The sequence below is a fragment of the Excalfactoria chinensis genome, chromosome 3, assembly GCF_039878825.1.
Source record: "Excalfactoria chinensis isolate bCotChi1 chromosome 3, bCotChi1.hap2, whole genome shotgun sequence".
Classification (NCBI taxonomy): domain Eukaryota; kingdom Metazoa; phylum Chordata; class Aves; order Galliformes; family Phasianidae; genus Excalfactoria; species Excalfactoria chinensis.
Window position 1 is genome coordinate 31306095 of NC_092827.1, and position 16623 is coordinate 31322717.

A 16623-nucleotide genomic window follows, 5' to 3' on the forward strand; every position below is an offset into this window, starting at 1 on the left:
CAAAGAATAAGGTCATTGCTTTAAAGTCAAAGAAATTACCTATTAGCACAGATGGTTTTATATCTTTAACAATGTCTTCTAGATTTCTCATTTCAGCATGTTCATGTGCAAAACGACTTTTCTCTTCTGTTATTGAGGCACGTCCCTGAGCAAGGGAAAAAGAAAAAGATATTTATTATAAACTCTCTGGAACCTAATATCCTGGGATAATCGGTTTACGAAGTATCTGGTTCAACTCATCCTATCTTCACTTCTGCTTTTGCATCTGTCAACAAATACCATATTGGAATACATTACACTGCTTACAGCTAACACACTTAGGATAGCTCAGGACAATTCTAAGAAGCAGATGAATTAAATTCAATAATTTTACTTTATAGTCATAAAAGCTCCAGGAAACAACTGAATTAACAATGAAACACATCACTAATTTCTTCTTTGAAGCATTTTTAAAGTTGTCATACTTGCTAACATTTGCTCGAACTCTTTGTTATACATCAAACAACACAAAAGTGCCAGGATAGGAAGCTTTTTTCAGGTTTGTTCTTGCCTAAAAATAGAGACACTATGCAGGGGAAAGTGTAAGGGAGACTATTTTACTTCATGCTTCTTTGTACTTCAGTCATTCATTCTTAATGATAAAAAAATATTCTAACCATCTGCTCCGTGCACTGTTTTTTAATTAACAAAATTAACTTAGCTGTGAAACAAACATCAACGTGATCTACACTGGCAATTTCCTTTGATGCCCAATGGGGTTTCCATGACAGATGCAGGAAAAAGGGCTATACAGGACAGCACATTGACAGGCTCAAAGCTCAGTGTAAGCAATATGGAATGGGGGCATGAAGGGTGCCACATTTGTAAACATTACATTCATTGCCTAAATGTGTGGATCTTTGTCTATACACACGCAGCAGAACAGCCAAAACTGTTTAAAGCATGTATGCCTCCTCCAGTCCCACCACTGTGTGGGGCACTTTCACATCCCAGAGGCAGTGCCAGACCCTCAAACACCTTACCCTTTAAGCAGGTAGAAGAGGATAAAGATATGTAGGGAAGTGCAGGAGGAAAATAGGATATGAAACATAATTTTGACAAAATCACAGAATTACTCACATTGGAAAACACCTCAAAGATCATCAAGTTCAACCGTAGTCTAACCATAGTACCTATATATAAATAGCTGGAACAAAGCGTGTCCTAATCTCCATAGCCAAGCCTTATCCTATACAAAAAGTTTCCTTAACCCCAGAAAGATCACTAAAACCATGCTGAAGTATTGGAACAGAATTCATTCTGTGATTCCACCGAAGCCTGTGAAGCTGGCTATTTTAACTCAGCTTAGTACTGCACATGCTGTTGGGTTCAAGTCATTTAAAAAAATGACATTCTTTGCTTAATTTTAACAAGAATGAACAAGCTGTTAGTACACATTAAACAACGCAGTGTGGCAATGCTGGAGTTCCTCTGCTGCTCCTTGAGCAGCAACCACAGGAACTGGTACACCAAAAGGAAGGCAAATTTTTATGTTCCACTGTAAGAACAGTTTCCAGATGGTACCACAGGAAACAGGGTACGTCTGTTATGCGGTCAGCTGTTCTGCCTCAGGATACCAGCTCCTCTTGACTCATCCCTGATGACAACGAATTTCCAGAGATTTATACTTTTCAGGTCCTTATTTTTTTATAGTTTTCTATTAAAAAATATATATTATAAATACAGTTTTCTAATTAGGAGACTTATATCTGTGTGTGTATGTACAGGTCTTAAGGGTTCTCTTGGAAATATTACCAGAGAAATCCCACCGTAAAGGCACTTAGTTTCTTTTGTGGGTACTATGTAAACTTCTCAGCCTTGAGAGATTCCTGCAGTATTGACAGTTTCAGGTATGTTTGTGCTTCAATCTCTTCCCCATCTGCTATTTTCCAGTACTCCAGCAGATGTCACCACAGTCTATGCACACACATCTTAGATGCATCCATTTCAAAACCATAATCTCCCCTAATATTTGCAATGGGAGTATGACTGGGTATGAATGGGTGTTGTGGAAAACTCTCATCCCTTTCTGCCCTTTCGACCTGTTTCTTGATGACTTATCAGGCAGCTATTGGGAAAGCCTATTTTCAATCTGGCCTTTGAATTCAGTCTCCCAGAGGCTACCCAATATAAAATAAATCTCTAACTGCTATGACCCAGACTCTCAGGGCCTACGTGTTTGCAGCTCTGAGCATGGGAGCATGCAGATTGGTGGGGAAATGAAACGCTCTGTTTTTCCACCACCAGTAACAGCTAAGAGGCCAGAGGCTGACTTACTTATGGAGGAATACATTGGCACTCTTTTCTTAGTGTAGTCGTATGTTTGGTTGGCTATTGAGGAGGAACTCCAGCATTTTAAAACCAACATCATGGAAGAACTGCCCACATACCTACTGACATAACACCAAGGAATCCAGATCCCATTTCCTACTGACACTAACAATCATCCCATTAACTTAGCTATAAGGGTGTACTCAGACAGTAAACTGGATGTGATCCATTGCATCTCTTCACAAGCTCTTGGCTATCACTTCTACCCTATCTAAATTTCACATATTCAATTTCTACCATTCTAAAAAAAAAAAAAAAAAAAAAAAAAAAAAAGTTCTTTATTTGGCTTTGACCTCAATTAGTTTGATCCCATTAGTCAGAATGAATCACGTCTCCAAGTAAATATTTTTTTAGCATATTAACTAAAAATGAAATACTCAATTCTGTGGCTTAGCAAAAATAACAAGGGTTATGTACACAGGGATTTTTGCATGGAAAATGTTTGTAAGAGAAATCTAGGGTTAGAGTTTGATATACATACATATATATATACATATATATACATGCTTCATATATATATATATGTATATATTATAATAGATTTGAAGAAATATTTTTAGTTGTTAACTCAGTGATCCTAAAGGAGCTACACAATGCCTCCCTAAAAACTTTCTCAGAAATTTGGTTCCAAAACACTGATGATTTAGAAAACAGTGTTTTAGACAAGAATTCACCAGTCTGGGGAGTATAAATTCTAAGTTCAGCAAAAATACAGAGTTCGGGAAAAGCACTGCAAGCATCCTTTAGTGCCCTGCCAACAGGGAAGCCTTGCACAAAGGAAGAAACATACAGGAAGGAAGAAACAATTCTGAGTGCTTGACCTCAGACTAGGGAGATGCAGGTTCATTTAGTAGAGGCCTACAAAGTGTCCCCCACCCAAACACAGAAAAAAAAACAGGAATTCCCTGAGATTTTGCAGACAGTAGATAGAAAAGGATAGAGCCAAAACTCAGAGATTCCCATTCTGGCTTCCTGCCATTTTCTGCACTCTCTCACTCCTGACTCAGGAGGGATGCAATGCAAACAGATCTGTCAGCATAGCAATCAAAGGTCTTCCAGAAGCCTCAAGCCTGCCCCCTGGCATAATCCTAACATTACCATGGCATGTAGCTCACTGGTACTTCTTCCAATAGGCAAAATAGGTTCTAACACTAAGAAAGAGTTCCAATGAGCTCTGGGCCTCTGTATGAAGCCCTGATACTTTTAAATAGAAACATCTTTGTTAACATACGAATTTCCCTTTTGAGTCCACTGTCTTGCTCATTTAGCATTAAAAATTCACTCAATGAAAATTGCTCAGAAAATCAGTGATCTAAAGATGCATCCCTTTTAGCATGCCGAGCCTGAATATCTTCTCATTGTTTTACTGCAAGATTTAAGGACTGCCAAACAGGGGAGGAATTTTAGCAGGGATTCCTATCAAAGGATGTTTTTGCACCACTGTTCAAACAAAGCTTTGAAGACTCATCCGCAACAGACAGTAATAATCTTAAATTATCTTAACTTGTTTTCTATGATTTATGTCAAGCACGTTTCCTGCATCAGATAACAGTCTCCAAATAAAAGCAGAAAGTCTTTCACAGTAAAATCCACAGCCAAACCAACAGACCCTTCATGATAGCTGGGTAGTTATTCAGATGGGAAGACACAAACTCTTTCGACAGAAGAAAGAAGGTAAAGTTAGAAAGAAGGTCATATATTCTCCTTGCTTTAGTCTCCTAAATGTATTCAGCATCCCAGGAAGTTAAATAAAAATAAATACATAGAAGAAAAGGAAAGAAAGACAACTTTTCATTACGCAAGTCTTTCTGAATGGCACATGCTCTCATAGTATTTCATTAACTTGTATAGAATAGGTAATTTTCCCTGTGCATCATACAAAATTTGCTTGAATAAAAAGCCCCAAACTAAATACTGTAATACTATGAAGACAACCACGGTATCTTTAATGCATTCTCAGCCTGCCTGAGAATGTACTGAGAAACAGCACAATGCATTTTCTCCAGACTGCTGAAGGTGAAGGGAATTATTCTCAGAAGATTAATGAAACCTCAGTCCAGAGAGTCAATGAAAATATCAGAAATTACTTCAGAGGAGAAAAATATTGCTTCTATCAGAGTATTATTTAGTACCAAGAAACCAATGGGATGTTTTGGATCTGAACAGAAGAGCACAAAAACACCTCAAAACAGACAGGTTGCTATATTAGAAGCTACTGTAGTATCTCAGATGGAAAGTAATATGAGCTAAATTCTTTATTAGCAAATGAGTTACAGTGTAGACTGTTAATTCAGCAGTCAAAGTACAGAGATAAAGAAACAATAGCAGCATTCTCTGATGGTGACATTGTGAACAAAAGATCTTGGCAAACCTAAAACATCTATACTTTCTAATGGATAAGAAAGAGTCATTGATATTAGATATCATCCTTAAAAACAGTAAAACACAGAGATTTGTGCACTGGGATTTTGTATCCAAGGAGCACAGTGAAGTAACAAAACTGAATAGGTAGCAGTTCTATGAAAAACTGCTTGCATGTTGGATTTGAACTGTAAGCAATTTTCGGCTTTAGGGTGTTTCTTTCTGGTTTTATTTTATTTTATTTTTTATGTTTAGCTGTTGGTTACAATAGCTGATGAACATCACAAGGAAAGGATATCCCAGGATCAGACTTCATGCAAACGTACATCACAGTTTCCATAGAAAATTGCTCATATCGTTGTACCATAGAATCACATGGAGGGTGAGATAATAAACAAAACTGACCCATCAAAAACCCTGAGAAAACTCATAGAAAACAGCTGTAAAAACAGGAGCCCAGGCTGCACAGCAGAGATATATATGGGACACTGAAAAAAATGAAGAGGGCAAATCTCATGAATGCTACCAATTAGAAATCTAATGCCATGGTCCGTTTGAGCTGGTCCCCCAGGGGTTGCCCTGTGTACCAGTGCTAAAGAGCAGAGCAGCTTTACGTAAGGCAGGCAAGTGGCATGGCTGGAAGCTCTCCAAGACTCACTATTTCCATCATCTCGGAGGCAGATGAGAACAAGCCAGAGCACCCTGATGACTGCTCTGTCCCACATTAGACGCTGCACTGGCACTGGTCCCATCTCTCAACCAGGGAGGCACAAATCTATTTATATAAATACTTGCCTCCATTTGGCTGTGTCAACTGCAGCTTATTTAAACAAGGGAACAGAGATCAGTACTCAGATAAATTAATAAATTCATCTAAGGTTCCTGAATGCTTAAGACATGAGAACTACAAAAGAACATGAGAATTGCAGACCCCCCAAAAAAAAGCAAAGTGGAAAAGCACAGCATTTCCAACTGGAAAAAATGCTTTGTTTGGTTTTCTTTCTTAAATGAATTCTTTATTGCAGAGTTCTAAGCAAAATAATAATTAAAGCATCAAGGAAAAAAGGGGGTGGAGAAATGCAGTTAAGAGTCATGGGAGAAAGGGTGAAACAACCCTCTGTTGGGAGATAATCTTTACACGACTTCAGCTCCATGTCTGGAGGCAGCAACTATGGGATACCCTATGTAGAGCTTGAGGTTAATATCAATTACCAAACTTAGCAAATAAAATAAAAAGAAAAGAAGCATATCACTGAAGATCAAGGACTTGCAGGTGACAAGCACTCCTATGTTACCTCATTTAGAAACAAAAGACCTGAACACACGATGACCATAATTTGATACCAAATCTTTTGATAGAGGAAACAAAAGCAACCAACCAATAAAACAAAAAAAAATATAAGAGCAAGCTGCCACATTTTGACCAGATAATGTCATAATTGTTGGCAGTAAAACATAAGATTTAGGTAAGAACTATCATTCTTGTGTCAACTTAAAAACACACTGTCAGAAGACGTAAGTCCTTCCAAGCATACAAAATACACTTTCCACAGATAAGCATACAAGAATAACAGGCAGGACAAAGCTTACTAAGACAATTATTTCAAGAAGATTTGAGAAGTAGAGCAAGTTGGAAGCCTGCAGAACAACAGAAATAAAATGGGGCAAAGGAATCCTTCACTGCAATTTCAGAACATAAGAAATCATAAACCATCCAGATTAGGTAATCATGTCAGCTGAACACCCTATGCATATGGTGTCAAAGAGGGAATAGCTGCGTGGCAACAAATTAAACATCCAAATATTTGGTGCCGTCACTTTTTAAGAAAATAATGTGGGTATTAATCGAATACACTCCACCAACCAGCCTTTTGCCTTCTCTTCAACTGCTTTCATAGATTACTTTTCAAGTATGAGTCACAAGTATAATGATTCATAAGCACTCAAAGACAAATTAATGCATTTTCCTTCTGCAAAATTTATACTTCATATAAAACAAGACAAATTCAAGATGAAACTGCACAGACTATTTCCCCAGTCACGAGAAAAACAGAAAAAGCATACACAGAGTACTCCACTGAGGCAATACATGAGTAAAATAAGGCAGAAACTGCTTTAAGTGTCTATGACACTTGGAGATACCCCAGACATTGCATCTTTGTTAAGAGGCAAGAGTCTTTTGGCTCAGAAAGTCGGGGGCAGTTGCAATCAGATGTAAAAGATCTGATGAAAGACAGGAGTAAAGAGTCATAACAATTGCCTGTTGATAAAAAGGAAGGCAGAGTTTACTAAAAATTCAAAGAAAAAGGAGTTATAACATTTAACAACATATAAAATATTAAGCCCATTGTCAAATGGTTTTAAAACCTAGATTGAAATTCAAAGGTGTTTTGTTTGTTTGTTTGATGGTTTTTTAGACAATCATTTATAAAATTGATTAGAAGCATATTAAAAAATCAGTAAGAGTCAGAGCTGGATTCAGGTATTTGATTCTGAGCACTGAATCACTCTCATATTAGGAGTTGCCACATTTGTTGGGAGAGCAGCCACACCTAGATGGCACTGTCATTCTGTCAGTCTCAATTGTCCTCCCTTCTTTTCCACCATTCTCTAAGCCAAGATTATGTATGAACTAAATTTTGTTTTCGCCATGAATTTTAAAGATGATTGTTCCCACTGACAATTAACTGGTCATGAGTAACATTACCAAATAAGATTGCCAGAGATATTCAAAAGTGAGTAGTAAAAGGGGAACTATGAAAGGAGTTTATGCTCCTCTGAAAATGTTTTAGAGGATTATCCCCAGGATTACTTAGGTGTTTCCGATCTACATAATTAAGACCACATAAAATGGTAACATTTTGGTGTTGCTATCCTCCTCTTACAGAGTTCAGTATTTTGGGGCACTGAGCTTGCCACTCAGTTTGGACTTCATCCAGATTGCCCAGAAGTCTTGCAGGGGATGAAATCACATATCTGATAGACATTTGAAATACAAAGTACTCAATTAGACACAAGTGTTGATGTGCTGAAGTAGAAAATATGGAGTAAAAAACTGCTGAGATCAATGTATTCTATGTTGATATATTCTTTAGAATGAAGGATGATATTTATCCCCACATTATGGAATTTCATTTTTACACTGGAAATTACATGGCATACAAACAATCCAACAAATTACAGGTAAACCTCACAAAAGGATTAGATTATATTTTGCAGCATAGGTACACTCCCTTTAAATATTATAACTCCCTTATTACTTGCACAGTCTCTCTAGGCAGCTCAAGAACTGCCCTGCAGGGAGGTTTTGCAGGACATAACTAAAACACACTCAACAGCGAGCATCAATTTTTGTTGTTGCTGTTGGGATCAACTCCCTCAAACTCTTCTTTAGCTTTTGCCTCTTCTCAGGTACTTGAGATGAATGAACACACTGTCTTTGAAGTATATGGGTGAAGATTTGGTCACTAATGTAGCTAAGCATAACATTAGGTAGATTTAAAGAAGATAAAATGCATTCAGAACATATCACGTTTATGTTTAGTGCCATTAACAGAAGAAAAACGAGGATAGCAAATAGGAAAGAAAAGGAATGTGGGAGACAATACATAAGCAGGTTAATAAATACATTAATAGTATAAGCAAAACATGCCCTCTAGAATACAAGCATTGTAAGGTATTCAGAATGAATCAGAGAGCAAAACTGTAGACAGTATAATAAATGTAACCTTCACCACCAGCTCTTTCACCACAACATAGCAGAAAAGCTGGTCATCAAACTGTATAATGAAGAAAAACTGCTCCCAAGGGAAAAAGAAAAGCATAAAACACAAATGAATGAAAACACAGCTGTACTTGAACAATTAAAAACCCACAAAGGAAAAATCAGCTGCAAAAGCCTAATAAGTGACTTCGTGGCATCTTTTGGGGCTGGTGGAGGGAGAAAAGATGGAAGATGTTCATACTGAGGTCAACAACAGTCCCAAGGTTATTTTTCTTTGGTTTATACTTGTTGAAATTCTATTCAAAGCAGATGAAAGGAGAAACAGTGATTAAATCTATAACCATGCACAGCAAAATCAGTGATCAAAGGACAGAACAGAAAAAAAAAAAAAATAGATGTAAAAAATAATTTACTTGGACAAAATAATTGCTGAGCCTTTAGCGATTCTGTTATTCTTCATACTGTTAAAGCAAGAGATCAGAATAATTCTGGGACTGAAAGGGCCTCCTGGTTTCCAGGACATTACTTTTAATCAGGTAGTTTTTGATAAGGAAAATCTTAAGGGACTCTCACTGTACAGGTTTTCTCGATAGCTGTAAGAAACTAGAGTCAGTTCAGGTTAAGCAAAAGTTGTTTAATGGGTGAGCTATTCTGTGGTTTGATAAATCTTCTGTTAGCAATAATGAAAAGGTTTCTGGGAATAGAATCCTTCCTATTGTTCAGCCTTCTCAAAAATGTTCCTGTTCTCTTATCTCATTTCTAAGAGTTTGGAAAGTCTCTTGTCTCTTGCAACACTTCTCTTCAATCAGCTAAAGCCAGAGTAATCTCCTAAGTGTGTGTAAAGCATGGCATTCCTTCTCAGACCAGAAGAACGGTATCAGGAAGAATTTAAACATTTGCTTACTGTAAATATGACTTCCTGGCAGTTAAATCACCAGCTTCAAGAGGCCTGAGATATTTATTTTTATTTTATTTTTATTTTTGTTCAGGATATCTGGCTACAGAAGAACTCCAAGGCAGGATTTGCAAAGCTCTTGACCATTGACCAATTTCCTCACACTCAGCTCAGGCTTGGCACTTTAGTGTCACTTCCTTAGTGTCAGTTCCAGCTGGCTCTGCCACAAAATATACCACAGCTGCAAGTGGCCACCCCTTCTCAAGACCATCCAGCTCTGCCAGGTTTGGTGGCCATTGCCTACATGTCTTCCAGGACAACAAGCATGGACTTGAAATGTGCACTGTTGGCTCCCGCTGCTTGAATCAACATCTGGTCCCAAATTCCCTGGCAAGCCAAGTAGTGGTCAGCCCTAATCTATCTCAGACAACTATTATGTCTGGCTGTCATGAACAGTTCACAAATTTAATTCAGGCAGGACGTGAAATTCAGTGGACTGCTCTTTGGACAAAACCCAAGTAAAGCCCCACCAGAAAGAGCAGGCAGAAGAAGGGAACTTGTGAACTGTGTAAAGGAGTGATTAGTTTTGGCCCTGCTTGAGAGCACTGAAGCTAGAAGGTGTTGAGGAAAGAATATGGTCACTGAAGCACTAAAAAACTAGAAACTGTGAAAGGAATGAGTTGTGAGTACCAAGAGCAACAACCTGGCTTCTAGGCTGACTAGCAAATTAGCAGCAGAAGTGAGAGGTATAAGAGAAGCAGGAGGGAAGAAAGGTTGCTTAACAACCTCAGCAGCATAGCCATGCTACAAGGCCAGGTTTACTGCTTTGGGGCCGGGAAGCTCTTAAATTTCTACCATGACAGTTAACTTCCATAACACCCCCAGTTGTATTATTTTTGTAATTATAGTCCCAATCTCTACAGTGGAGGAAATTGAGCAAAGCATTACTGGTCTTAGGCAACCTCTAAGTTTCATCAGCTACAGTAGATGCACAGCCCTTCACTGTGTCTGGATACAGACACCAGATCTGTGTCTGGGCCCATAACATGTTATGCATATTAGATGAAAACCAAAAGCATTAAAAACTTTTGTTTAAAAAGCCTGAAACAAACAGAAGAACATCTGTATCTTAAACTGTAGCAAGTTAAAGTTTTCTTCTGTACCTAATCAGATAATTTTTATGCTGCCTAGCAAAAAATGTCCAAGATGGCTTCTACAGTGTTTTTACATCTCAGTGTCTATAATCTTACTATTTTTCCTGTAATAAGACAAATGAAAGGTGTTGTGATACTGTTTAATATGATAACTCACATGCACAGTGCTGAATACATGCTCCTAATTCAAATGCACGTGAATTACAAAATATCCTAAATATTAAACAACTAAAGAACACAACAACGGAGTACAGTGCCAACAAAGATGGCCACAAACAATGCTAACCAAAAAGTAAGGTTATAAAAAGCAGAGCCAATGAGCCTTTCATACATTTCTTTTAAGTAGCTCACAAACCATTAAATACATAACCACCTTTTAAAACATACCCAGTTTCTTTATTCTGGCACATGGAATACATGTTTCCTTATTTTGGCACACAGAAGGAATGAAGTAAGGGTAACTGATGCAGTCCCTCAGCAATTTCAAATCCTGATCAGTGTTGATAGCACCGCAGACCACAACATCTGCAGTACGATCTCTATCGCCGTGCATAGAGGATATTCAAAGCAATATATCTCCATTCTCAAAGAAGGGTGACATGTTTGCAACACCTGGAAAACATTCTCTTTGAAAATATTTTCTTTCTTTTAAAACAAATCTTTGAATGCTTTCCTAATAGCACATATACAAACATCTTCATACAAGACTGCACTAACAAATAATAGCAGTGTTAATGTGGGAAATATTAAACCTACAAGTTGAACACTTATTTCCTTACACCGTTTTTGTTTTTTTTTAATGAACTGCTGAGAAATTCTCAGTTATAAAAAATATGTTTTTGCCTTTGTCTATGGACGGCTATTAACTATCATAACATTTAAAGGAATAAGAAAATCGTATTACCTTCACTATCAAACCCTTTGAGTCAACCATCCATATCCTTTTGACAGCTGCATCTTTAGACATCCCTTCTTTTTCCATAGCCATAACAATTAGGTTTGCTATCCCCAGTGCAGCCTGTAGGAAAAATAAAAGAACTATATGAAACCAGAAATGAAATAAATCCAGTACTGACTTGCTTCCTTTAGCAATTGTTTTAAATAAGTCACCTCATTTTATTTAACAATAAAACAATAATGAATGGACGCTAATCCTCAGTAACTAGAAACCATATTGAAAAGTACAGATACATCTTAGGGTGGCAACTTAAGTGTGGATAATAAACAAACTCTAATTTAAATGTTAAAACTGTCACTCATTCCATATAATCATATAAAATATATATATTAAATATTCTTTGTAGGGTTTTTTGTTGTTGTTCTTAAAGTTTTGTTTTTCTTTGTAATTTAAACCAAAGGAAACCACATTCTACCAGAAAGTAAAATGCAGTCCTAAAAGGATTTTTGTTCCTTATCTTTCTTTGAAATGTCCATCAAGAAGGTAATCTCTCCTTTTACCTACTGTTCATGTGTTTTGTAACTCTAGACTTGGCCGTGCTCCCAGTGAATGCAGTGGCAAGAAAAGAATCACTTATCAATATTTTGCTGAAACGTATCATTCTTAATGGATTTTATATTACAGCCAACAGATCAAATGTAGGAATAGATTGAAAAGCAGGAAACAAAATGAGCCAGTAGACCACACAGTATTTTTGATTACCAACTCACATATATTAGTGGTGTTGATTCTGATTCTTGTTCTTTATTTTTCAGTTTCACCAAGAATCAACTGAGTCAGATTCCCTTTTTCTACCTAACAGTTAAGAGATACATACTTTTATTAAGAACGAGCTCACATGGCTGGGAGAATATCTACCATAACCTCTTCGCAGTACAGAAACACTGACAATACTAGTAAGAGAACCCCAAAACATTTGTTAGTGAATTCGTCTGTCTGCTGAATATGGAACGAAGTCAGGAGAAAGAACATTTGAGACCGACAGTCATGATGGAAAAAAGCACTGACATACACCAGGCGTTCTGAAAGCCACAGACCTGATCAACCTCAGTCAAACCAAATATGAATCACATTAAAAATATCTGGACTACACCAAAGTGAGTTAATCTATTGTACCTACAAAGGGGGTTTGTGACCATGAATGATATTTTTCATAAGTTTTTATGGTACCATAGGCTTACCTCATATACCAGTTGACAGCCACGCTATGGATAAGTACAACCTTTACTTGCATGTCAGTAGATTGGGAATGTATGTGGAACAACTAGTATCAAAAAATGAATGTTCATAAAAATTTCTGGTGAAAAATATGATGCCTGACTACATGATCAGAGAAGATAAGTTTAGCTTTGAATTAAGCAGTGACTTTTATCAGGCCTCAGTGATAATTCCACCTATTTTGTCTTCTTGCAAATTGGATGCATTATAACTTAAATAAATATTAAGAAACGATTTCAAGGTAGCACTTCTACTGTCTACAAACACATACCTCTCCAGCTCCCTGGAACAACACTGTGTGATCTGATAACCTGTTCTTAGTGATACGCAGAGCTGCAAGAAGACCTGCAACCGCAACAGACGCTGTTCCTGAAGAAATAAATGGTTGTCTTTTATTAGTCCACACAAAGAACTACAAGGCATTAGGCATACTTTTCATATAATTTCACAGTCTCTTTCATCTAAGATACAGATACTTGGCCTAGTGAGAAAATATTCAGTGGAACTGCTGTTTTCTGTACTTAGTCTTTATGAAAATAAGATGTAGGTGGGAATATCTTCATTCTAACACTAAATAAAATATGATCAATTGATCAGTTGATTCTATTGATTGGGCATTATGAGTGGCACAATCAAAATACTACAAAATATTCTTGTTACAATATCTTTCAGGAAGAAAAAAATGGATAGCCCAAAAAGAAGCATTCTGAATGGTTCCGGATACTGAAAATTAAGACTGGACTCACTCTTGAAACAGGTGTCTGTACCAAATCTACTGGAGATAACAGTTCTTCAGAGCTGTTGAAAACTGATAATGCTATAATGGCCATGCTACTACATAATAACAAACCCTTACTTCTCATGTAGATGTTGTCAGAGTAGAAAAGCAAATTGCAAGCATTTACAGAGAAACCAAGGGATCTGAAAGGATAAGATCAGCTTATGTGAGGCCCTAATCCTCCCACTGCACCTGAAAACTTCTGTAATAATTCTTTTGAGGGTACAGTTGACATTACTACTGATTTTTCCTTCAGAGGAACTTGAGCCCTTCAAGAGCATTTGACCAACTGTGCATTGGCTGTTTCCCCTCAACATACAGTTCCCCTGCATGAGGTACTTCTGCTATTCACAAGCTCACTTTCCCACAAGCAATGACAAGTTTAAAGCTGTAACTTCTATGTTAAGCTCAAGGAGATGGTCAAAACAGGTTTTTGTATTGTAGGCACACAATCCTCCAAGTGTCAGGTAGCAAAAAAGTTAAAAGAATAGCAGCAATAGAAAATCTGGGAGTAGGTAAACCTGTCCTTAACAGACATTATTTGGTGTTGTAAGCTTGGTTTGGATCAGCGGTTTTTATGTAGGAACATCTAGTTTTCATAAATAATTACTTAAAAAACAAAAGAAAATGTAACCCTTGATATAAATCAAGCAAATATTTTAAAGCCAGGAAGGCTATCTGAACAGTTAAAAAGCACTTCTATAGGACTAAAGAAAAAAATATTTGTCGTGTGCTTTTGATTATGGTGTTTTCCTTCAATAATCAGGAATACAGGACATCTTGTTCTAAGCCCACTTAATGTTTAGACCACACAGTTTTGTCATTTTTAGTCATTTTTATTACTTGCTCAGAGCTGAGATCATCTACTCTCTTCTCCTGCATTTCAAAATAAATAAATAAATAAAAAATGGTTCCTCTGAGGCTTAGCTTCAGGAACACCAAGTGTCAGGCTGAGACACTTCCACCCAGCAGTGTCCAAGAGTTAGCTTGTTTCTTTCCCAGACAAATTTAAGTCTTCCTCTGGAAAGTGCCAAGTTGGCAAAGACCAATAATGGCAAACCAGAGAAGTCAGACCTCCTTCTCAGTTTCCCTTGGTACTCTACCAAACAAAACCCCATCCTCTATTTGGATGCCAAGTGCTTTCTCCTATTTTATGTTACGCAGCTGTGCTTGCAGGAGAGGAGGAGGAAGCTGACATAACATAGCTGACTCCTAAAGCCATCAATCTGCCCTCCTGAAAAAGAAGGCCCCGTTCCCAGCTCCTGCTGTCCCTTCTGTCAGGCAGGAGATGGCCAGAAATCACAGCACAGCAGCTCTCTGACAGCAGCAGAGCTCTTGGAGAGCCAAGAAATCTTCTCTCCAGGCTGCTTGCTAGTGATGAAGATGAAATAAAATAGTGTTAATTTATCATGAATGGCAATACTGGAATCCTGCTTATCTTCCTGGCTGGTGTATTGCTAAGATTTTTAGCTGGAAAATTGGACTGTGATTATATCTGACCAGTTGGAATATTTTAACAGTCAACTAAATGCCATCTTGTGTTTTAAGGAAAAGGAGACAAAATACAAAAAATAAATTATAGAACCATTTGAGTTGGTAGAGACCCTATACTATGTTGAAAGCCAATACAATTTTGCACGTTATGTGAGCTCTTGCTACCTGTTTGCTCGTTCTGATGATGATTCAGACAGTTTAGGATAGTAACATATAAATTCTACGTTTCTAATGAATCACAATTTTTACAGAAGAACTGCCCTGAAAATGGTAATTTAGATGTACTCTGTATTGTTCTTTTTTTCAGACATTTGACTCTAGAAAGCATAATGACCTTATTTATTAGAGCACTGAGTTCTCTATCACCGTTTGCTGCTGGCAGCAGCTGTCATCACTCCTCGTCAGCAGCTTCCCTCATTCATTCCTCATGGAAGGAGGGCAGCTGGCTGCATGAAAGGCAGATCTGTCTGACCGGAACTGCTCCCATCTTCCATTTCACCGTGAACACTAAGTCAGGTTTTTGAAAAGGATCAAAATGCAATTCACATCAAACTGCCAGAGCCTGACTGGTTCTGGAGGATGTTACAGTGCAGAAACAGAATCTCACTGCTTTTTCTGTTCTCATCACATGTGAAAGAGAGAAATGGCTTTCCTGGCCTCTCTCACAGAGCATAGGTTAAATCTTCTGTGTGCAGATCAAAATGGATACTGGTATTCTTTTCTCCCAGTTTTTCTACACAATAGCCTAAGTGAGATTAATAATGGAAGGCATTTTTCTAAGGGAATGTAGATTTAGATGTGAAATGTGGAAGTGCACTATTCTTTAATAAGTTTTTATATTCAATTCAAAAGACTCTAGTCTTGCTTGGTACTGGAAACAGTATGATCGAGCATGAATATGGCACAGGAAACCCTAGAAACCACAGACTTCAGGGCAGGCACATTGAAAATGCTTTACAGAGCAGTTTTCTTTCAGTAAATGTAAAAATAAAAAGAAAAGAAAAAAGAAAAAAAAAGAAAAAGAAAAAAGAAAAAGAAAAAGAAAGAGAAAAAGAAAAAGGAAAAAGAAAAAGAAAGAGAAAAAGAAAAAGAAAAAGAAAAAGAAAAAGAAAAAGAAAAAGAAAAAGAAAAAGAAAAAGAAAAAGAAAAAGAAAAAGAAAAAGAAAAAGAAAAAGAAAAAGAAAAAGAAAAAGAAAAAGAAAAAGAAAGAGAAAAAGAAAAGAAAAAGAAAAGAAAAAAGAAAAAAAAAGAAAGAAAAAAAAAGGCCCCAAAACAAAAGGATGGGGAACTTACTTTTTATTGGATGCAGTTTAATTTCAATAAGCAATAATTGATTTATTGCACTGAAACACTTACACATCATTTAAATTTAATAAAATGTAGTCAGATCATTAATTCCTTTATGTTGTTTTCTCAACAGCATCTTTAAATGCAGGCAAACAAATCAAACAAAAGGAGAGGAAGCTTTGCAGAACATCCTAAAATCTTAAGTATTCATTCTGGGCTAAAACATCAGGAAGTGGTAAAACCAAAACTTGTATTTCTCCAAACACGACATAACAGAAATCTTATGTTAACAGTGTCATTCTTCCAGTTGACACAGAGTGCTGGAAAAAAAATGCATAATCTTCTTTTATTCCTACTTGGAAAATAAATGTGAGAGTAAGTGTC

General features: G+C 37.0%; 1 protein-coding gene across 2 annotated transcripts in view; it reads right to left on the minus strand.

Annotated features, from left to right (window-relative positions):
• The window catches only part of ME1 (malic enzyme 1), a 153485-nt gene that overhangs the window by 11753 nt on the left and 125109 nt on the right, over positions 1-16623 (minus strand). For both annotated transcript variants that reach the window (XM_072330846.1, XM_072330845.1), the window contains exons 9-11: positions 12952-13049; positions 11409-11522; positions 40-145 (exon numbers count right to left, since the gene is read on the minus strand). In XM_072330846.1, the coding sequence (XP_072186947.1) occupies positions 40-145; positions 11409-11522; positions 12952-13049 (318 nt within the window). The remainder of the gene's footprint in view (positions 1-39; positions 146-11408; positions 11523-12951; positions 13050-16623) is intronic.